Source organism: Schistocerca americana, chromosome 7 (assembly GCF_021461395.2).
Source record: "Schistocerca americana isolate TAMUIC-IGC-003095 chromosome 7, iqSchAmer2.1, whole genome shotgun sequence".
Classification (NCBI taxonomy): domain Eukaryota; kingdom Metazoa; phylum Arthropoda; class Insecta; order Orthoptera; family Acrididae; genus Schistocerca; species Schistocerca americana.
This window is the reverse complement of record NC_060125.1, coordinates 116,903,599-116,927,288: the sequence shown is the minus strand read 5'-3', so window position 1 is coordinate 116,927,288 and position 23,690 is coordinate 116,903,599. Positions and strand designations below refer to the sequence as shown.

At 44.4% G+C, this 23,690-nt stretch overlaps 1 protein-coding gene across 1 annotated transcript in view; it reads right to left on the bottom strand.

Annotated features, from left to right (window-relative positions):
• LOC124622755 overlaps positions 1-19,719 on the bottom strand; it is a 71,269-nt gene extending 51,550 nt beyond the window's left edge. Inside the window, exon 1 of the mRNA XM_047148544.1 lies at positions 19,551-19,719. Coding sequence (XP_047004500.1) covers positions 19,551-19,719 — 169 coding nt within the window. The remainder of the gene's footprint in view (positions 1-19,550) is intronic.
• Between the last annotated feature and the right edge of the window lie 3,971 nt (positions 19,720-23,690).

Sequence of the window (23,690 nt, the reverse complement as noted above, 5' to 3'; positions counted from 1 at the left end):
TCCTGAGAAATCAATACCCAGAACAACCACCTCTGGCCGTAATAACGGCCTTGATACGCCTGGGCATTGAGTCAAACAGAGCATGGATGGCGTGTACAGGTACAGCTGCCCCTGTAGCTTCAACACGATACCACAGTTCATCAAGAGTAGTGACTGGCGTACTGTGACGAGCCAGTTGCTCGGCCACCATCGACGAGACGTTTTCAGTTGGTGAGAGATCTGGAGAATGTGTTGGCCAGGGTGGTAGTCGAACATTTTCTGTATCCAGAAAGGCCCGTACAGGACCTGCAACATGCTGTCGCACATTATCCTGCTGAAATGTAGGGTTTCGCAGGGATCGAATGAAGGGTAGAGCCACGGGTCGTAACACATCGGAAATGTAACGTCCACTGTTCCAATTGCTGTCAATGCGAACAAGAGGTGACCGAGACGTGTAACCAATGGCACCCCATATCATCACGCCGGGTGATACGCCAGTATGGCGATGACGAATACACGCTTCCAATGTGCGCTCACCGCGATGTCGCCAAACACGGATGCGACCACCAAGCCGGCCGGGGTGGCCAAGCGGTTCTAGGCGCTACAGTCTGGAACCGCGTGATCGCTAGGGTCGCAGGATCGAATCCTGCCTCGGACATGGATGTGTGTGATGTCCTTAGGTTGTTTAGGTTTAAGTAGTTTTAAGTTCTAGGGGACTGATGACCTCAGAAGTTAAGTCTCATAGTGCTCAGAGCCATTTGAACCATCTGACTGACCACCATGATGCTGTAAACTGAACCTGGATTCATCCGAAAAAATGACGTTTTGCCATTGGTGCACCCAGGTTCGTCGTGGAGTACACCATCGCAGGCGCTCCTGTCTGTGATGCAGCACCAAGGGTAACCGCAGCCATGGTCACCGAGCTGATAGTCCATGCTGTTGCAAACGTCGTCCAACTGTTCGTGCAGGTGGTTGTTGTCTTGCAAACGTACCCATCGGTTAAGGATCGAGACGTGGTTGCACGATCCGTTACAGCCATGCGGATAAGATGCCTGTCATCTCGACTGCTAGTGATACGAGACCGTTGGGATCCAGCACGGCGTTCCGTATTACCCTCCTGAACCCACCGATTCCATATTCTGCTAACTGTCATTGGATCTCGACCAACGCGAGCAGCAATGTCGCGATACGATAAACCGAAATAGCGATAGGCTACAATCCGACCTTAATCAAAGTCGGAACTGTGATGGTACGCATTTCTCCTCCTTACACGAGGCATCACAATAATATTTCACCAGGCAATGACGGTCAAGTGCTGTTTGTGTATGAGAAATCGGTTGGAAACTTTCATCATGTCAGCACGTTGTAGGTGTCGCCAGCGGCGCCAACCTTGTGTGAATGTTCTGAAAAGCTAATCATTTGCATATCACTGCATCTTCTTCCTGTCGATTAAATTTCGCGTCTGTAGCACGTCATCTTCGTGGTGTAGCAGTTTTAATGGCTAGTAGTGTATTTGTTCAAATAGTACATAAGGATAAAAATTCTGGAAACCCTTGCAAAGTAACGAGGGTAACGTTTGAGATAACAACTTTTAATTTAAGAAAGAAGACAGTGACTTCCTTCAATAAAGGAATTTTTTAAAACTTGGAACTTATGCTTCTGCTTGTGACAAAACTTAGTTGCAAAATATAGCTTTCTCAAAAACAAAACAAAAAAATTAAGAAAAGTCCTTACAGGTATTCCAATTGTTCCATGCAAATACTTTAGACAAAATAATTTGACAGAGGACTAAGAACTGTGGCAGCTCCGAAACGGTCTGAAATCTTTTGAATAGTTTAAAACGCCATTAATATTATTTACAAGCTACAGTTTTAAATTCTTTAAGGCAGAATACATCCATCAATTGCAGTACAACTCAAACTTAGCAGCCTTCCGCTGTCGTAGACGCTCTCACTTGTACTGGTCACGTGGCAACGCATGAGGCGCAGCACAGATAGTTTAGAATACAACAGCAAACTATTAGAACATGGCCCGTTTTACGCCAACTATGAAGCCAGCAAACCTTTTGCATGCAATATGTTAAATCAGATATTACCGTACATCCTTGCAATTAGTCAATAAGGCCGAAGTTCCTAAAGCAAACAATAATACTTTAAAGCACGTAAGACATTTTCATTGCAACCTTAACTATCTAATGATTTACGTAGGATGCTTATTGAAATACTCTGGCAGTACGCAAAGCAGTAAAAGCACAGTTAATTATAGGGTTAAGATAAAATTATACCTTTAAAATTACAACTAAAATGGCACTGAATAATTTGATCTGCTTGCAGAGGTAACCCGTAAGTAATCAGCTATTTCTAGAGCAACCGTTACATATAATTTGAGTGACTCACAGAAGTAGAGTAAAGATGGCACTAGGACACTTTGGTATCAAATTCACATGCGAACTAATTAATTATCCCCATCTGCAGCGCCACCAAACCCCACTCCCGGACGATGCCATGTATTTTTCTCAGCCATCACGTAGGTCCTCGCCCATTTCCTCTCCCCCCCTCTCCCATCCCCACCTACCCAACTAGCAGGAATATCGAATTTTGGTAGAAGTTTTGAAATTTGACGATAATTTAGAATTTTGGTGGGAATCTAAAAATTGTGGGAATTTCTTTGTCACAGGGATGTGCTGGTGTCCCACTCACACCCCCTCCAACATAAATCGGCGGAAAATTCAACTTTGGGTGGGAACTTTTTTTTTCCTATGCTCACGTGACCAGGATTGGTGGGAGAGGTTCAGTCTCAGGCGTCGTTGTGAAAGCATGGCGGCGTGTTCAATGAATGAGATGAATGTGAAGCATAGAGGAGCTTTCAATAGCTGTATTACACATACATATTTGAAGGAGGACTGCAGCAAAAATTCACTAACGGGAGATGGAAGACTATGATAATGGAAGAGTGCAGGAGAAAGTAGCAGAAGAATTCGATTCAGTAGACTGTGATAATGCACGTCGCAACTAATACATGCTCATGCGCATGCGCAAACTGCCGAGATATTCCACATGAAACATTCACTCCTCCAAACTGCAAGAGGCAGGCAGCTGATACTAAATCGCTTCACTGGAAGCTGATTCATATACGTGATACATATACCATCGTCGTGCTGCGACTGCTCATTGCTCATCCCTATCCACCAACCCATGCTCTCATCCCATCACCACTCGCTCGCCATCCTAGCTTCTGTGCGTAATGTGTTTTGTCGAAGATCTGTTACTGGCTGACCAGGAGGAGTTTAACAGCCATGTTGCCGGTAAGCATACAGCCGAGGACTCATAGCCTCCTACATGCAGAATGGAAAGAAGTTATATGGATGAGTGCCTGCAGAACGAACACTGTCCACCAGGCAATGGCCATGCAGCAGGGCTACGCATGAAACCATACAAGAAAGGACTAAGTCTCTTGATAAACAAAAAAAGCCCTCTAGCAGTCCTACCAGACAGGACGCGTACAAATGGTTCAAAATGTCTCTGAGCACTATGGGACTTAACATCTGAGGTCATCAGTCCCCTAGAACTTAGAACTACTTAAACCTAACTAACCTAAGGACATCACACACATCCATGCCTGAGGCAGGATTCGAACCTGCGACCGTAGCGGTCACACGGTTCCAGACTGAAACGCCTAGAACCGCTCGTCCACAGCGGCCGGCAGGACGCTTACAAATACAGATATAGATCTGCTGAAGTTTGTTAATAGGATATTCAACATTCCTAGATCTATGCATCATGTTCCTCCTGACGTTTGCGAATGATGTTTAAGGATGGGTATTAGGCGTCCATTCACCAGTTGATGTTTAGATGCAGTGTCGTACACTCTGGCTTTAAAAGAACGATCGTCTCTATTACGTGCGAATTACTTCCCACCAACTCACTTAAGCGTTGAATATTGGAGTATCGCGATGAGTGGACTGGAGACATACAGCATCCAAATACCATAGAGGTAACTGAACCTGGTGCATACGATACTGACAATTTACACGGTGTTTTAAAACAGTCTGAAAAAGCGATTGAGCTCCTTGCAAACATCAGTACACTTATATCTGAAATAAGGACGGTGAATGCATCGATTGATTTTAAGCGGAAATTTTCAATAGGCCCACTACTGGATTTCGCAAAGGGACAGGTTTTGATGACGGATCCCAGTAAATTTTGCAAATCTGATCAGACAGTGCATATTGTCCCTGTCAGTACAAACTGCGTTCAGTGTAACATTACAACGAACTCATATCTCAACGATAGATTGATTCACTCAATTTGCGGATTATTCCCATCAGTTGGAACAAGGTATAAGATTGCTGAGACTCCTGCCAACGCTGTGTACCTTCCAGTGACAGTTCAGACATTGCACTGCCTGGAGCTGCGTATTGAGGACCAAAATAATCAACTTGTTGACTTTCATGGTAAGGCAATCATTGGACGACTACATGTAAGACAAGACGAGCGTAAGGTATAAAACCAGGGAACACAGCACACTGTGCAGCACTTCGCAGCATAACCGCAAGGTGATAACACGTGCGTACTTCGAATTTCTTAAATCAGTAGGCTTGAAACCTCGCTATGACGTCGCCGCTCAATATGTCTCAGCCAGTAGAATATGACGAGTGAATTATACGCCAGGATTACTTCTCGCACAAACCCTACGGTTCAACGACATTTAACAAGAGTAACAGGAGAAGATTTATGTTTAACGTCCCGTCGACAACGAGATCATTAGAGACGGAGCACAAGCTCGGATGAAGGAAGGATGGTGAGGGAAATCGGCCGTGCCCTCTGAAACGAACCATCCCGGCATTTGCGTGAAGTGATGTAGGGAAATCACGGAAAACCTAAATCAGGATGGCCGGAAGCGGGTTTGAACCGTCGTCCTTCCGAATACGAGTGGTTAGCACTGCGCCATCTCGCTCGGACATTTAACAAGAACGATGAAATTAGGATTTCAGTGCAGCAGAAAGACACTTTAAACCACCCTTTCAAGAGTTTCACTTCCACATAATGATTTGGCATTCCTGTTCCAGGAAATTCGATATGAAGAGAATGGGTAGAGATTGATCATAGACGTAATGTTGGAATAGCATCAATCCTTCGAAGGTACATCTCATGATCACCCTCGGATATCAGTGGTTTAGAAAATACAGGATGGTTCAAATGGCTCTGAGCACTATGGGACTTAACTTCTGAGGTCGTCAGTCCCTTAGAAATTAGAACTACTTAAACCTAACGGACCTACGGACATCACACACATCCATGCCCGAGGGAGGACTCGAACCTGCGACCGCAGCAAGACACTGTAAACCACCCTTTCAAGAGTTTCACTTCCACATCGTAATAGAGACGATCGTTCTTTTAAAGTCAGAGTGTACGACATTGCATCCAAACATCAAGGGCCTAGAACCGCTCGGCCACTCCAGCCGGCTATAATGCAGGATGTTTAATAGACGAGCCTATGGGCAGAACAGCAGAAGAATACCACTAATTTACTGCTAGCTCACCACTAAGAATGGTTATGGGGTATTTGAGGACATGCAGCGAATTATTATGAATGTTAAACAGGTGCTTCTGGTACAGAGTGTAACGGATATCATCTCATGCTGGGAGCTCGAGGAGCTCAAGAGTAAGATCGTCATCAATAATATTATACGGAAAATTCCGCACATCACTGTGGCAGACGAGAGGCGCTTGAAGCTTTTAAAATTTCCGAACACGACTCGCGGAAGGTTTTTGAAGATCCTGTTTTACCCACAACAAGCAGACGAACATGTGCTACTAAAACCTCCATCCAACTAGAAACACCGACATTCATCATACTTGCATTTCAGACCAATAGAAGGGGGAATTTAGCACATGATTCCACCGTATTTGACAACATTAATTTACACCAGACTCTACTTGAATTCAGAATTCTATCCGTATAATAATTTACCGGTGGAGCGGGAGCAGAATGTATACAGCCTGGCATTTGCATGTATGCAAGTTTCCGTGCATCTCATTATAAAGGTGTTGAAGAGGAAGGATGCCTACTCAGTCCACGGAAATTCAAGGAGCTGGTACCAATTATCGTAATAGACTGTTCTAAACAGAATGAGATAATTAAATCGGGACCAATAGATGTAAGAATCGAATCTGAATACTCATCAACTTTCTCAGAACACATTGCAGCGTGTGCTCTAGTTCTACATGATCATGTGATTAACCATTGTCCACTTACTTGTGTTGTGCAGCGTGCTGTATAAATCACCAAGTGCTTTGTCGTACACACAGCATTTCACAATGACAACTTGCAGTGTGAACGTCGTTGCCGACATCCAAGGTTTCTTGGTGACGAGCGCAGACAATTCATATTTAAAGATGTTGCATTCATAGCATGCACAGAAGATGCTGTTATAATAGAGACATTCTCAACAATAATTGCATCACCGAGGACTTTCAAGAACGTGAATTGGGCTAAAACATGGAGGAGTGCGAAGTGGCTAACAAGTTCCTTCCATGGGCTCCACTGGGACGATCCATGTGTACCTTATAATGATATAATGACGTCACTTCGAATATTCGGTCATCCTGATACCGTCATCTACGTCAAAGACGAGGAGAAGGTCACCTGGATGCACCACTCTTCAAGATTGCATCTATTCAAGACCTGGAATTCTACAGGTGTCCTGCTATTCATAAGCTCAAGAAGAAGATGTATGAAAGTAGTGTTGTTTCTGCTTATGGAAATGTAAAATTGCTTTTAAGTTGAATTAATGAAAATAAATGAATGTTTTACCTCACATTTTGTGTTTTGCTTTCTTTCTACCTATCTCACACTTAGATAGTACGTAGCTTTGTCCATATCGTACGTCTCTGGCTTTGTTCAAGCGCAAGTAATATAATTTCAGACACGGTTGTTGCACCTCTTTGTAAGCAGATACGATCACGCGCCGTCTGTTCCCAAAACCCTGTATGTGCAGCACGTGTAGAACGTTGTTTTGAAGCCGGAGTGGGCGGCGCCGCCGCCGTTTTAATTAGCCTAAAACGATCGCAGACAGCTGTTTACGATTGGTTCTTGTTCATTATTTCTGTCGCAAGCACGCAACAACTGTTTTAAATACTAAAAGCTATAGCGCTTACACGAATAATATAGTGTCAGGAATGCAATTTCGAACGTTTTTCTGTTCTTGATTGCGTATTTGCTCTAGTAATACTACACATTTGACCTCGTTAATGTAGCGTGTTTCTTGGTGCTGTGTTTCGGATAACCAGAAACAGAAGGAAGTGAGGAGAAAAGTGTACTGTCCTAATCGATTTAATTCCACTTTTACTGTATTTGTATCGATAGTAGATGAAACTGGAACTGCGAAACCAATGCTTGTTTGCTTACTGGTATCGATGTTGCTTCTTGTTCGTTACATTTTCAGGTTTCAACTCGTATGCACAACATTTTTAGTTTTTACGTTTGCAAGAACCTTACCTACGTGGTTTTCTCTCTAAACGTGTGCAATTAGGACAGAAGCAAGGCATCCTATCGTTTCTTTTGCACGTCAACAACGTGAATGATTATAGAAATGCCAAAGAAATAGAGTTGCATACAGGAATAACTCCATGCAGAATAGACACCTTGTTTTATTAGATTGTCAGTGCATTAGTCTCAGTGCAGTTTACCCATCCTCTCACTTCCAAATCTTGTCTAAGATGCGTCATTCAGTGTGTGGCCAATAATATCAACATACAGGGTAAAAAAAGATATAATTTTTAAATATCTTCTAGCATTGTTGGATGCTATAAATGTAATTAAAGCGATGGTCTCAAACCTTTAAAACCTCTTAAAACGGATATTTTGCCTTAACATGTATGTGAATAACTTTTTAGTGATTGTGTAAGACGTTGGCTGACCTTTCCTAGAGTAGCCTATTTGCTTCTTTTCCCGGAATATTTCTCGAGAGTAACTCTTTCAGTTTTTCAGGAATGCGGGCCGCTGTGACCGAGTGGTTCTAGGCGCTTCAGTCCGGCACCGCGCTGCTGCTACGGTCGCAGGTTCGAATCCTGCCTCGGGCATGGATGTGAGTGATGTCCTTAGGTTAGTTAGGCTTAAGTAATTATAAGACTAAGGGGACTGACGACCTCAGATGTTAAGTCCCATAGCGCTTAGAGCCATTTGAACCATTATCTGGAATAACCAAATATAGCACAATAAGAATGTACGTCTACTTTGATCATCTGCTTGATTTTACTTTTGAATTTCATTGTGAGGTTTTCAGAATATGTAACTCCATACCTTCCTTTGTGTTATACCAATGGTTAGTTACTTGGTGTGGGTCGTAGAACCAATGGCTCTACCCCCCCCAATAACATCGTTGCCCTACTGCAGCAACAACAACTGCATCTCAATTCTCTGTAGTACGCGCACCATGCTACACGCATTGTGTATACGCTGCGAGAATAAAAGCATTCATAGTAAGTGAATGGAATGCGACTGATTATTTATCGTAGCAATCACCACGCCCGCTCCCAACTACCTACATTAGTTTCATGTTCCTTGTGCCAGTTGCACTGTAAATCGTAATGATATGGAAGGAGTCATTATATATTTACATCATTTTTTTTGTAAATATGCCTCCATGCTGACCATTTATAAGTTTTTACGTTTTTTAATTAAAGGCAGGCAGATGTTCGTCAGTAATTCCTCTGTTGCGAAATGGAACAGTTATCAAAGAGAAATGTCTACAGTTTAGTTTCAAATTTTACGTTGCTCAATGTCAGGTATTTTATACCAATGGGTAAGTGATCAAAGCTTTTAGTTGGAGCATTTTTGGGCAACACATAAATTTAATGTGGCGTAATGAATGTCATTTTTATTTTCTGTTACTGTAATCATGTACATCATTGTTCCTGTTGAAGAGGGATGGACCATTCACAACAAACTTCATAAGGGAATAACTATACTGTGAAACGGATAGATTGCTACTCACACGCCGAGCACAATGCAGGCACAACGAAAAGAGTGTTCACACAGATTTTCAGGCAACCCTTCTTCAGAAAGGAAGCACAGCACACATACAGTTTCATACAACCATACACACAAAACTAACGCACACATGACCGCTGTCACCGGCTATTCTAGCCAGAATCTTTTTAAAGCAGGAGGAAATCTGAAAAATGAATAATAATTATCGAGGTAATTAAGGGCATCAGATGCTGCCCCAGCCGTCAGCGCGGTTACGTAACCGTGTCATGTGCGGGGACAAGGCCGGTGATACAGTGTGGCTCGGATGTCGGAGCGTTTGCGACTTGGAAGGCAATGAAAAACAAAGGAATGAAGCGGAAGAGCGGACACTGAGTAAATAAAGGAAAATCTAAAGTCAAATGACAGAAATCTAACCGTTACAATAAAATTAAACAGTGCAACAATAATTCAAGTATGCAAAAGCAAGTACTGCTTGAATTGCTCTACTTACGAATGAAATATCATTCCTTTCAACGTTAGATTACGATCGGATCGATTAGTTCACTCTTAAAGAAAGCAAGCTGGCATTTTTGATGATACAACTACATCTCCACAAAATCAAAGCACACAACACGATCGAAATTGGACACGAACACGTGAGAGTGACGTCACGGGGAAGTATCAAAGTCGCAAACCATGGAGGCCTGAATGCAGTGAACCTAACGCCTTGGGCTAGCTAAGACACCGGACAGCGGCTTCAAACTTGTTACTTAATGACACTTCCCTTCTTTATGGGTATGCAGTATCATGGGTGTCACTGAAGCCAGCAGTTTAGAACAGCAATATGGCGGCGAGCGCAAAGGCCGCGTGAACAGCTGTTTATTTACTCATAAAACACTCGTCAGAAATGGGAATAAACTGATACAACTACGTTATCTTTAGAGTCTTGACACAATGGTCAGTACATGCGTCGCTTTCGGCTGTAATTTTTCGTGTAGCAGACGGAAGGTACAAGGAAAGGAATATGTCTCTGGAAACACAATTAGAAACATCTTAAGCACTTTTGCTTTTGCACTGTATAAGCCTAAATAATTACAACTTGTCATATCCGAAAAACCGGCAGTATTTAAATAGTTTATGTAAATTTTAGGACGTTTATTAATCTAGTATTAACAGTCATAGCTTAATGATTTGCTTCTAACCAATTCTGTTCAACCTTGGCTTTTCATTGAATAGTATGCCCCTTATGAATGTGCTCCTATTAGTAGAACGTGCTATTTGTCGTTGGTACTGTGGTGTCACCGCCAGACACCACACTTGCTAGGTGGTAGCCTTTAAATCGGCCGCGGTCCGTTAGTATACGTCGGACCCGCGTGTCGCCACTATCAGTAATTGCAGACCGAGCGCCGCCATACGGCAAGTCTAGTCTAGAGAGACTCCCAGCACTCGCCCCAGTTGTACAGCCGACTTTGCTAGCGATGGTTCAGTGTCTACATACGCTCTCATTTGCCGAGACGACAGTTTAGCATAGCATTCAGCTACGTCATTTGCTACTACCTAGCAAGGCGCCTTATTCAGTTACTATAATCTGAACAGATAATATTGTGAATCATGTACAAGAGCAACGTTCATCATTAATGGATTAAAGTTAAGTATCAAACTACTTACGTCCGCTTTCTGAATTCTAATTCCTTGTCATGTTCCAGACCTCACGTCAGTATAGTTCTCCCTCCTCACGCCAGCCTGCATGAGCTAAAACGCGTGCATTTCGGCCTCCTCTAGTAAAACGGTGTTGGCTCTTCAGCCAACACAACAGGTACGAACTGTGTTTATTCATGTAAGTGTTCTTAGAAAAATTGCAGTCTGGTTTAAAAGTGTTTATATGTTCTCATAACACGATTCTACTTTGTATGCGTTAAACTCAACTAGTATGCAAATATTTACTCGACTGCAGAAATTCTTTAAAATCCCTCGCAAAGCTTACAGCGCCATATAGTTTCAGAAAATCGTGCTAGTACCACACACACGCTTCCTGACGCCGCAATCTTACGTAACCAAGCGTCAAGCATCAGCAAAAGCTACGTCTCTGCCAGTCTAGTAATGTATGTCTGTGGAGATACCTAAAGACATAATCACCTCTGATCATAGTTTGTTACTTCGTAAATATGAAACATTTATGGTGTGAACTGTCAAAATATTACAGGACATATGTCCACTATTATATGAAAATATTACGCCACGCTGTATAAAACAGCACAAAATCGACGTTAAATCGGTATTTTAGATCTTCACTTGAAATATAACGAGAACAGTCACCAGATACACTCACATCAGATGTTATATATATACGTTAGGACAACGCAGACGCAAGTCTCCTCTTACTTACATGATCTAGAAATATAAAAATTAATTACAACGAAGTTTTTTGCGTAATTCGTGATATTGAAAATTATGAGTACAGTTTCAGTTATACCTCAATAATTTACTAAATTCTTCACTTATAAAAAAAAAATTCTGTGGAAATATAGCGCATTATAATTCTCAAACTTTGTATACGCGGCTGCTTGAAAATGGAAATCTTCGGAAATCTTTTAAGCAGTTAGGAACCTTACAACGTCCTTTGAAGACATATATTTCACTGCAGACCCAATCATCAAGAAAAAAAATTCCCACTGTTGTTTAACGGCTTCCCTTTCCCCCTGTGCTTGCCCTCTTTCCTGGATCTGTACTCCTGGGCCTTACGCCTGAAGCATTGAGAGTTTAGCATCGTCACATCTATTACCCTTAAAGTCAGTCAAACGCATTGGTTCACTTGGCCTTCTAAAAGTTACTTCCCAGTCTTTAAGTCCTATAACGGATTTAGCGTCAATATAATTTTCTGTGAACAAGTAACAACGCTGCTTAGTGACTCACCCTGTGTGACTGTTGCATACATTGGTTGCTGACAACCCTTCATTCATACATCGAGCGGTTAAAGGCGCTACAGTCTGGAACCGCACGACCGCTACGGTCGCAGGTTCGAATCCTGCCTCGGGCATGGATGTATGTGATGTCCTTAGGTTAGTTAGGATTAAGTAGTTCTAAGTTCTAGGGGACTTATGACCACAGCAGTTGAGTCCCATAGTGCTCAGAGCCATTTGAACCATTTCATACATCGGGTTGGGGCGACTCACTTCCGGGGTTGACATCCTTCTCAGGTTTGTCCAACATTACTTCCCATCTAGTTTATATCGATGCTGGGTTTGAACATTTCTGACATCCAATTTGTACCAGTCGTCCACCCTGGACTGGAAGCTCCTACTGTTTTATAAGCATATATCGCCTGACGATCTGTGGGGCGTCGCTTAACGTAGATAAAAACGAGATAAGTTATTACTCATTTTATTGTTAAGCTAGCTGTGGACTCAGGGACGGCCAGTTGCTGTGTGGGCCACAATTGATTCTGCTGTCCTCAGTGGTAGACTGAAGTCTGCCCAGAAGTCTCTGTGTCAGCCTCTAGCACAGGCAAGCAGCTCGTGGTCTAGAAGGTTGCACAGTTGACGATCAGTAGGTGCTAACTGCTGGCTACCAGGGTGCATGGGTACTGCGGGAAGTGAAAGGGCCGGTCTAGCAACCAAGAAGTCGTGTCGTGATCCTCAGTTATATCAGTGTGTCATCCCCCTGCATGCCATCAGCTCGCTGTTTAGGTGCAGAGTCATGCGTCGAAGGGAAGACGAGTGGCTGGAAGTGAAAGACAATAAGCTCCATCTAGTGAAGCCCACAGCGCGGCCGTGGCATACCATCTTCCAGCCACTTGTCTTCGCGTAAGCTACAGCCCAATGACGCATGGGTCCTTGCTCCTGCGAGAAGGACCCTCATTTCTGACCAACGTTCGAAAGCTTGGTTCAAATGGCTCTGAGCACTATGGGACTCAACTGCTGTGGTCATTAGTCCCCTAGAACTTAGAACTACTTAAACCTAACTAACCTAAGGACATCACACACACCCATGCCCGAGGCAGGATTCGAACCTGCGACCGTAGCAGCAGCGCGGCTCCGGACTGGAGCGCCTAGAACTGCACGGCCACCGCGGCCGGCGTTCGAACGCTCTGAGTTACATTTACACCTACATCTAGATCTACATTTATACTCCGCAAACCACGCAACGGTGTGTGGCGGAGGGAACTTTACGTGCCACTGTCATTACCTCCCTTCCCTGTTCCAGTCGCGTATGGTTCGCGGGAAGAACGATTGCCGGAAAGCCTCCGCGCGCGCTCGAGTCTTTCTAATTTTACATTCGCGATCTCCTCGGGAGGTATAAGTAGGGGGAGGCAATATATTCGATACCTCATCCAGAAACGCACCCTCTCGAAACCTGGCGAGCAAGCTACACCGCGATGCAGAGCGTCTCTCTTGCAAAGTCTGCCACTTGAGTTTGCTAACCATCTCCGTAACTCTATCACGCTCACCAGTGATTGAGGTATTGTGATAAAGAAGTGCGGCAAAATTGAGAAAATCTTTTATTCATTAATGTAATAAAGTGAACTAATGTTTGATATGCTCTTGTTTGATGAGCGTTCTCCCCGAGCCGCGCGGGGTTAGCCGAGCGGTCTAGGGCGCTGCAGTTATGGACCGTACGGCTGGTCCCGGCGGAGGTTCGAGTCCTTCCTCGGGCATGGGTGTGTGTGTTTGTCCTTAGGATAATTTAGGTTAAGTAGTGTGTAAGTTTAGGGACTGATGACCTTAGCAGTTAAGTCCCATAAGATTTCACACACATTTGAACATTTAATTCTCCCCGAGCAATCAAAAATCGACAGTTATGGCCGGACAGCAATTAGCATGACGAGTTTCAATGACAACCTGACGTCATAAGGCACCTAATTCTAAGTTGTACAATAATTGTTTAATTATTTAAGTGAGGTGCGAAAAGACTTTTTGCTGGTTGTGGCAGTGAGTTAATGTTTCCAAATGCTGCTCCGCCTGTCCCTAAAGAATAACTTATTTCATGAACCACTACGTGTGTTCACTTACTCTCGAGGGTATCTTTACTTATCTGTCGGAACATATTTTCATCTGCCACATGGAGAAGATAAACAAGCACCCCATCATCACTTCACACTTTCTTACGCACTTGTTTACAAGCTGAAGATTATTCAGTTGCTAAAAGAATAAATTCTTCAACTTACGATAATACAAAAATTGTGAATAAATTTTTTTTGTAGAAGCGTATTTTACACCATGACTCATTTTATGTAGAGTGAGGAAGAAAAAAATTGAAATACCATCTGAATAATATTGAATAAGTTAATAAATATTAAATAATCGCTGTGTATAAGATTTTTCACGATGTAAATATGCTTGTACAAAAAGATGTATTCTCAGTTTATATATTACCTTAACTGTTGAACTATGCTTTAACTTTACACCTGAAGAATCTTTGAAGTTTAAGCTAAAATATAAGAAAGCCTCCTGTGCTTCACGTGCCAGATTAGTACATCGTCACCCAAACTGGAAGTGAAGGTATCATTGAGATTATTTGAATATACAAGATACGCTACTGGTCATTAAAATTGCTACACCACGAAGATGACGTGCTACAGACGCGAAATTTAACCAACAGGAAGAAGATGCTGTGATATGCAAATGATTAGCTTTTCAGAACATTCACAGAAGGTTGGTGCCGGTGGCGACGCATACAACTTGCTGACCTGAGGAAAGTTTCCAACCGATTTCTCAAACAGCAGTTGACCAGCGTTGCCTGGTGAATCGTTGTTGTGATGCCTCACGTAAGGAGGAGAAATGCGTACCATCACGTTTCCGACTTTGATAAAGGTCGGATTGTAGCCTATCGCGATTGCGGTTTATCGTATCGCGACATTGCTGCTCGCGTTGGTCGAAATCCAATGACTGTTAGCAGAATATGGAATCGGTGGGTTCAGAAGGGTAATACGGAACGCAGTGCTGTATCCCACCGGCCAAATGACAGGCATCTTATCCGCATGCCTATAACGGATCGTGCAGCCACGTCTCGTTCCCTGAATCAACAGATGGGTACGTTTGCAAGACAACAACCATCTGCACGAACAGTTCGACGACGTTTGCAGCATCATGGACTATCAGATCGGAGACCATGGCTGCGGTTACCATTGACGCTGCATCACAGACTGGAGCGCCTGCGCTGGTGCACTGAACGACGAACCTGGATGCACGAATGGAAAACGTAATTTTTTCGGATGAATCCAGGTTATGTTTACAGCATTATGATGGTCGCATCCGTGTTTGGCGACATCGCGGTGAACGCACATTTGAAGCGTGTATTCGTCATCGCCATACTGGCGTATCACCCGGCGTGATGGTATGGGGTGGCACTGGTTACACGTCTCGGTCATCTCTTGTTCGAATTGATAGCAATTTGAACAGTGGACGTTACATTTCAGATTTGTTACGACCCGTGGCTCTACCCTTCATTCGATCCCTACGAAACCCTACATTTCAGCAGGATAATGCACGACCGCATGTTGCAGGTTCTGTACAGGCCTTTCTGGATACAGAAAATGTTCGACTGCTGCCCAGGCCAGCACAATCTCGAGATCTCTCACCAAATGGAAACGTCTGGTCAATGATGGCCGAGCAACTGGCTCGTCACAATACGCCAGTCACTACTCTTGGTGAACTGTGGTATCGTGTTGAAGCTGCATGGGCAGCTGTACCTGAACGGCCATCCAAGCTCTATTTGACTCAATGCCCAGGCGCTTCAAGGCTGTTATTACGGCCAGAGGTGGCTGTTCTGGGTACTGATTTCTCAGGATTTCGGCACCCAAACTGCGTGAAAATGTAATCACATGTCAGTTCTAGTATAATATATTTGTACAATGAATACCCAATTATCAACTGCATTTCTTCTTGGTGTAGCAATTTTAATGGCCAGTAGTGTACATAATCGTTTCTTGACAGGAGCAGGAACGTATCGAAACAACATAACATTAGAGACAAACTCAGCAAAAAATCTTTCTGCCCGTCACCCAAATGTGTAATTCGTAACAGATAGTCCTGATAATGACAATTCCTTGTGGTTTAACAGCCTCGTGCACGTATTTCAGCCGGACTATACTTGGACGACTCTGGTGGTCCAAACGAATCGCTGTAGTCCTACCGAGAAAGGGAACCTACAGTTTAACGTGGAATATGAGGCACTTGTGGTCCCTGTAGGACCTTTTAATGGCACTTGAATCACGTAACCATTACGGAACCTCAACTCAACCTCTCGATAGTAGCAGTATTCTACTGTGTTTCTGTTAACTACTTAACTTATTTCTGAGACGACGTTAAGATTTGATTTCATTTTTGATACATCGATATGTTTATATTGCAGTGATATTATTCTTATGTGTATTCTTTCGTTTACCACTATGATATTTGACGTACTTGTAACTCTGATTTTTGGGCGCGTAAGCGATTATTAGTTAGTTAGAGAGTCGGACCTTGAGAAGGTTAAGTCTTGGATGTCATGTTGGAAAGACGCATATTGTAGTCAGCTTGTAAAATGTTAACTTTAACAGTGAGGAAGATGTTTTCAAGTATGTTTTGTATTGTGAAGTGATGTTTTGTGTGTTACGTGATATTGCAGCAAAAGTAATAAAAAAGAAGTGTAACTTAAATTCGGAGTGCTGATTACTTTTTTACATCACCATTGTCCTGCAAAAGTGTAATCTTCAAGAATGGTGTGTGAAACACATCTATAAAACTTCTGAATATAGCAGAATAAAAGGTAGACCTCTTTGAATCCGAGCTTGGAATCATCACCACCTAGATTTTCGACGACTGAGCCATGATTTTACAGCGAGACCAGCGTGGGACACACGAAAAGATGAGTGCCTAGTTTATTCATTATTGCATGAAATGACTTTATTAACTGTGCTCTAATGACATCTGCCACATAATAACTTTGTTGTTGCCCGAAAATGCAGTATTTAGCAGGGTGAGCAACACCACAATCATTATTAAATTTTGACCTTTGTTGTGGTAGGGTTGTTAGAACCTGTACATCACGCAGTGGTAAAGGCTAGCTTAAGGTGAGACTGAAATACTGCGTGGTACAACCGGGTTTCGATTCGGCGAGATTTTTGTTTGCAGCAGACCACTTGTCAGCTGGTGATAGCTGCATGCTGCCGAGATTTGCATGAATATTGCAAAGTAAATGCGACTGTTTGCTGGGAGACTGCCATTTTGTGGAAAATCAGTTCTCCGCCGACGACAGAAAGGTGTGCTGGGTAGGGTGCTGCAACGCCCAGTGTTTGGCCGGTCACGGCTCGCCTGTTGACGGGGGGACCGAGCCACTCTTGTCCGGCCCCACACGACTCGGCTCGGCCACACACTCGCCCCATGTCTGTTGTCCGGATTCCGGACACGCGGATAACCGAGCATGACCGGTCACCGCTGACGTCTCACCTCGCCTCGCCCCGGCACGCTGCACTGCACTGTACAACGCCTCTCTCTCTCTCTCTCTCTCTCTCTCTCTCTCTCTCTCTCTCTCACACACACACACACACACACACACACACACATACTACGTATTTATCTCTGTTTCTCTCTCTTTTAATACAAAAGTAACGTTTCCAAGAACGGGTACGTGACACAGCTAAATTCATACAGCACTTGGGAAGTAAAATGATATTTAAATACAATCGTGGATATAAGACGAGTCTCATTTCCAAACAGAACATATATATTTCCTTTCATTAATAGGAAACATTAAATAAGTGCTTTCCCTGTAATCTAGAAGATCACCATCTTCATAAAGAAAGCATACAAAGAACATTAAACACTTACAGACGTAACTTGTCATACTTTTCACTTGTTTGCAACAGAAACAAAACTATAGTTACTGTTGATCAGCAGTAAATCACTATCGCGTTCCGGATTTAATTGGCTGCGGCGATTTGTTAGTAACACGCCGGCTTTACTAAAACATCGTTCACTAGGTGCGCTTGTTGCTGGGATACATGAAATACGTGTTGCAACTGCAGCCAGGCCTGGCAGATCTGTTTCATGTCTGCTCCACCACTTTAAGATGTCATCATCATCTCCGGGGTGCATTAAAATGTAGAAACCTACTTCATCTGTTGCGGATGATCTGTTGTTCCTCCATTCCTTGAAACGATCACTCTTTTTAGGTGGTGTTGACACAGTACTTGAAGGATCTATGATAATAGTGTGTAAGGATTGCAGCTGTTCCAGCGTGTGGAGACCTCTACTTTCAGCGATGATTTCAAAGACGAGCAGAGGCTACTTTTCTTAATGTACCTTATAATGCAGTATTTATTGTTGATGCGATGCTCGGGGCATGCTAAATCATTTAGCAAGAAGTTATCTTCAACGAAACTACGGCTAAGTGCTGTGTTTATACAATGAGCAGCACAAGGAATCCTTTCGTGATTTTCCATAGCCTTTATTACATTGGCACCCTGGTCGGAGACAAAAACAAAACTGTGCAACATGTCCGGCGATATGTTCCAATCAGCCGTCTTCTCGTCAATTTCTTTCATAATATTTACTCCCGTCTTCTTAACGCCCGGGAATTTTCTTGTAAATAAAACATTGTTCACAAGAGACCAATCTGTGTTAATGTAATGTGTTGTAAGCGTCAAATAGTGCACCTCATTATGCGAACCAGTCCATATATCAACTTTCACAGCACATATTTTATTAATAACTTCAGCAATAACAGAAGGCATTATGTGGTTTAGTATTGCATCAGCTTGTTCTTAGACATGTCTGCTTGTAGCAGAGGTATGTGGTTCAAAATGGTTCAAATGGCTGTGAGCACTATGGGACTTAGCTTCTGAGGTCATCAGTCCCCTAGAACTTAGAACTAGTTAAACCTAACTAACCTAAGGACATCAAACACATCCATGCTCGAGGCAGGATTCGAAGTACCTGCGACCGTAGCGGTGGTACGGTTCCAGACTGTAGCGCCTAGGACAGCTCGGCCACTCCGGCCGGCAGAGGGATCTGACATGACATCTGCCACGTTAACTTCTCCATAATGCGCACCTAGATGTATTAACACTTGGCCTAGTTCTCTGAAACCTTCACCGGAAACAGCATTAAAAGGTCTCATATCTTTAGCAGACATAGCAACACACTTTGCTGTAATACTATTTTTTATTACTGCCTGTATCCCTGAAGGAGTAGTATCTTTGTGAGGTTTCTTGCAACTGTGTTTCTTTAAGTGAGTGGTTCCCACACAGTTTTCGCCTACAACCAACAAAAATGTGCTCCATAGTTGGCTTTTTAGACCTTGCAGTTTCTTCAGTGTGTAAACATTGGTTTCAATCTTGCGCTTACTGCACTGGCTTCCTCGCGCATGATTACAGAGAGAGAGAGAGAGAGAGAGAGAGAGAGACACCACAAATGAGAAGCCCGTACTGGCTGCAGTTTCACACGGATAATGACACGTGTAATGTGTTTGAAGTTACGTGCTACGTATTCGGTCACGGCATCTATGGTCGGTCACTAGAACTAGTGCGGGCAGCCTAACCTGTTAGGGTGTGCTCGCCCCATGTCGTATTTTGTGCTCGCTTACTCGGTCATGCAGGACTCTAGTGCTGGGGTACTGACCGTAGAGGCGTATGGAGCCCTCCGTCTCGCCGAGCGAGTTCTTGGCGATGCAGCGGTAGTTGCCGAAGTCGTGCGGTGCAGCCAGCTGGGCGACCGTGAGGCGCATGTGGCCGCGGTACGAGTTCTCGGCGGCCTCGAGGCGCAGCTTGCCGGCGGCGGGCAGCACCATGGCGCCGGCGCGCAGCCAGTAGGTGATGGCGCGCGGGTGCGCCTCCGTGTGGCAGTCCAGCGTCACGTTGGTGCCCGCCGGCGCGCCCACCAGCTGGTTCGGCACCCAGATCATGGGCGGGACTGCGGCACACACAAGCGCTCCACTCAGCCTCGTCAGTGTACCAACGTGGGGGGGAGGGGACGGGCAGCAGAGAACCTAAAGTCGATCAGGTGTACAACAACAAGCCTGAAACTTCCTGGCAAATTAAAACTGTGTGCAGGACCGAGACTCGAACTCGGGACCTTTGCCTTTCGCGGACAAGTGCTCTACCGACTGAGCTACCCAAGCACGTCTCACGCCCCGTTCTCACAGCTGTACTTCTGCCAGTACCTCGTCTCCTATCTTCCAAACTTTACAGAAGCTCTCCTGCGAACCTTGCACAACTAGCACTCCTGAAACAAAGGATATTGCAGAGACATGGCTTGGCCACAGCCTGGGGGATGTTTCCAGAATGAGATTTTCACTCTGCAGGGGAGTGTGCGCTCATATGAAACTTCCTGGCAGATTAAAACTGTGTGCCGTACTGAGACTCGAACTCGGGACCTTTGCCTTTCGCGGGCAAGTGCTCTACTGACTGAGCTACCCAAGCACAACTCATGACTCCTCCTCACAGCTTCAATTCCGCCAGTACCTCGTCTCCTACCTTCCAAACTTCACAAAAGCCCTTCTGCGAACCTTGCAGAACTAGCACTCCTGGAAGAAAGGATATTGTGGAGACATGGCTTAGCCACAGCCTGGGGGATGTTTCGAGAGTGAGATTTTCACTCTGCAGGGGAGTGTGCGCTGATATGAAACATCCTGGCAGATTAAAACTGTGTGCTGTACCGAGACTCGAACTCGGAACCTTTGCCTTTCGCGGGCAAGTGCTCTACCAACTGAGCTACCCAAGCACGACTCACGCCCCGTCCTCACAGCTTTAATTCGGCCAGTACCTCGTCTCCTAGCTTCCAAACTTCACAGAAGCTCTCCAGGAAGTTTCATATCAGCGTACACTCGACTGTAGAGTCAAAATTTCATTCTATCAACAAGGCTTTTTAATTATATTTAATTAACTGGTGGACACTTCAGATCTACAATCTAATGAATAACTTTGTTCCCTGTGCATTTGATAATGGCCTGTAGACAGAGAAAATCAGTCTTATTCGGGAGTTAGCCAACAGGGGCAGACTCGTGGCATAATGAGAGCAGAGTAAGGACATTTTCCTTCATTCGACTATCCTGGGTACTGCAAATTAAAATTAGGATACCAAACATGAACATCTGTGCTGCTTCCAGAATGAGATTTTCACTCTGCAGCGGAGTGTGCGCTGATATGAAACTTCCTGGCAGATTAAAACTGTGCGCTGTACCCAGACTCGAACTCGGGACCTTTGCCTTTCCCGAGCAAGTGCTCTACCAACCGAGCTACCCAAGCACGACTCACGCCCCGTCCCCACTGGCAGAAGTAAAGCTGTGGGGACGGGGCGTGGGTCGTGCTTGGGTAGCTCAGTTGGTAGACTCTTGCCCGCGAACGGCAAAGGGCCCGAGTTCGAGCCTCGGTCCGGCACACAGTTTTAATCTGACAGAAAGTTTCATCTGTGCTGCTGTTAGTGAGTATTTACAAACGAATGTATAAGCTCACAGACAGTCGGCAATAATGGCATATGCCGGTTTTACACAATGCTGTTTCTTGAATAAATTCACGGTATTTCAAAAATGCACCCAGAAATTTCGATGGGATGTAGAGGGTTTTTTGAGAAGCAAATTGAGGATAGGAACAAGTGTCTGGAAACGTCACCCAACGTCGTTACAGAGCGTCGGAGTTAAAGGAACCAAACCTGTACTCTGATGAGCCAAACCATTATGACCACCTGCTTAATAGCTTGTTTGTCCGTCTTTGGAACGAAATATATCACTGATTCTGCGAATCAGAAATCGTACAGTTTGTTCCTAGGTTTCTGAAGGTATATGGCATTAGAAGTCTACACACATATGTGTAAATAACGGGCCCCTGATTTGTCATGGAGCCCGTTAGCGACCCAGATGGGTTCCATGGGGTTTACATGAAGAGAATTTGGTCGCCGATACATCAACGTGAAGTCTACAATGCTCCTAAAGTCACTGTACCATGGTTCTGGCTCCGAGATACGGACATATATACTGCTGAACGACTACATCGCGCCGGCCGGAGTGACCGAGCGGTTCTAGGGGCTTCAGTCTGGAACCGCGTCACCGCTACGGTCGCAGGTTCGAATTCTGCCTCGGGCATGGATGTGTGTGATGTCCTTAGGTTAGTTAGGTGTAAGTAGTTCTAAGTTCTAGGGGACTGATGACCTCAGATGTTAAGTCCCATAGTCCTCAGAGCCATTTTTTTTTTTTTTTTTTTTTTTTTTTTTTTTTTTTTTTTTTTTTTTTGGTTACATCGCCGTCCGGGAAGACATCAAGCATGAACGGATGCAGATAGTTCGGAGCCATCAGTCTGTCTCGATTGCTACCACAGGTCGCACGCAAAGGCAAGAAAAAACATCTCCCACAGCATGATACTGCTCCCACTAGCCTGCGTCCGTGGCGCGCTGCATGTTTCGAGCCGCTGTTCACCTCGACGATGGCGTTTGTGGAGACGACCGTCGACCTATTGTAGCAAAAATGTCATTCACTCGAAGAGCCGACATGTTTCTATTGATTGACGATCGAGTCCCGATAATCCCATGTCCAATACACTCGTCACTGACGATGTCATTGCGTCAAAATGTGAACACTTAGAGGCGATCTGCTGCGGATCTGCTTGTTCAACATTGTACGATAAAAGGTGTGCTCCAACACACTTCTACGTGCACCAGCACTGTGCTCTTCTCGGCAGAGATGCCACAGGTCACCATCTGTCGTACTTTACAGAGCAGTAAACCCTCTGGACCCCATGCTCTGTGAAGAGTCTTAGACGTCCAGCCATTTGGCTCCCACTGTCCTTCTACCTCTTTCCGTAGATCCTCACGACAGTAACACGTAAACATTTCACCAGTTTCGCCGTTTTCGAGATACTCGTTCACAGGATCTGCGGAATAATAATCTATCTTTAGTCACAATCCCTTTTCTCAATGGATTTCTCCGTTTGCAGCCCATATCATCAGTATGATGCTCCGTTTACGTACTTTTCTTACTGTCGTCACCATGCGACATCCAACTTCGTGGTGCGCAGTGGTCATAATGTCTTGGCCCATCGGTGTATATCCGTGTATATGCAGGGTGATTCCGTGATGACGTTACAGACTTTCAGGGACGATGAAGAAGGATAACAGTAACAATTTCAGTTATTTCATCAACGACTGCTTTCCTGCCTTGTATACTGATGGAAATTATAAATAAAATTGCAATTTTTGATATAAGTGATAAACGAGTTTGAAAACACGTCGTGCTCCAGCTCATCGTTTCGACAGGAACGTACAAAACAGTGTATTGCTAACGGCTGATAATTATCCATTAACCACATTTAATGTAGATGGTTTTGATACCTAAAAGATATGCATGTTTCAATAGTGTATGCAGTTTTTTGATATTGTTATTGTGCGTATGGACCCTACCTTCAATAATCAACAGTCATATATAATATCATGATATGATTATGCGGTATCGGAAGCGCCTTCGGTGACCGCACCCGCGCCGCGCGCACCGCCCACGGTCACTAACCAAGGAGGCGGCACTTGCGAATCTTCCGACCACGCGCCGCCAGCGACCCGCTCTTCCGTGGCTCGCTGTTTCAGAAGGGTGGTGGTGGTGGGGGGGGGGGGGGGTGGGGGGGGGGAGCCGTGGCCGCCGACGACGCTGGATTCACATGAACTAACTGCCTGCGATTCTGGTTGGCCGGCGAGTTTTTTTCAAGCAACCGCCCTCAGAGCTTCGTCCCAGACTCAGAGAATCTTTGGGCTCATCTCTATTTCAGTAAAGAAGGATTC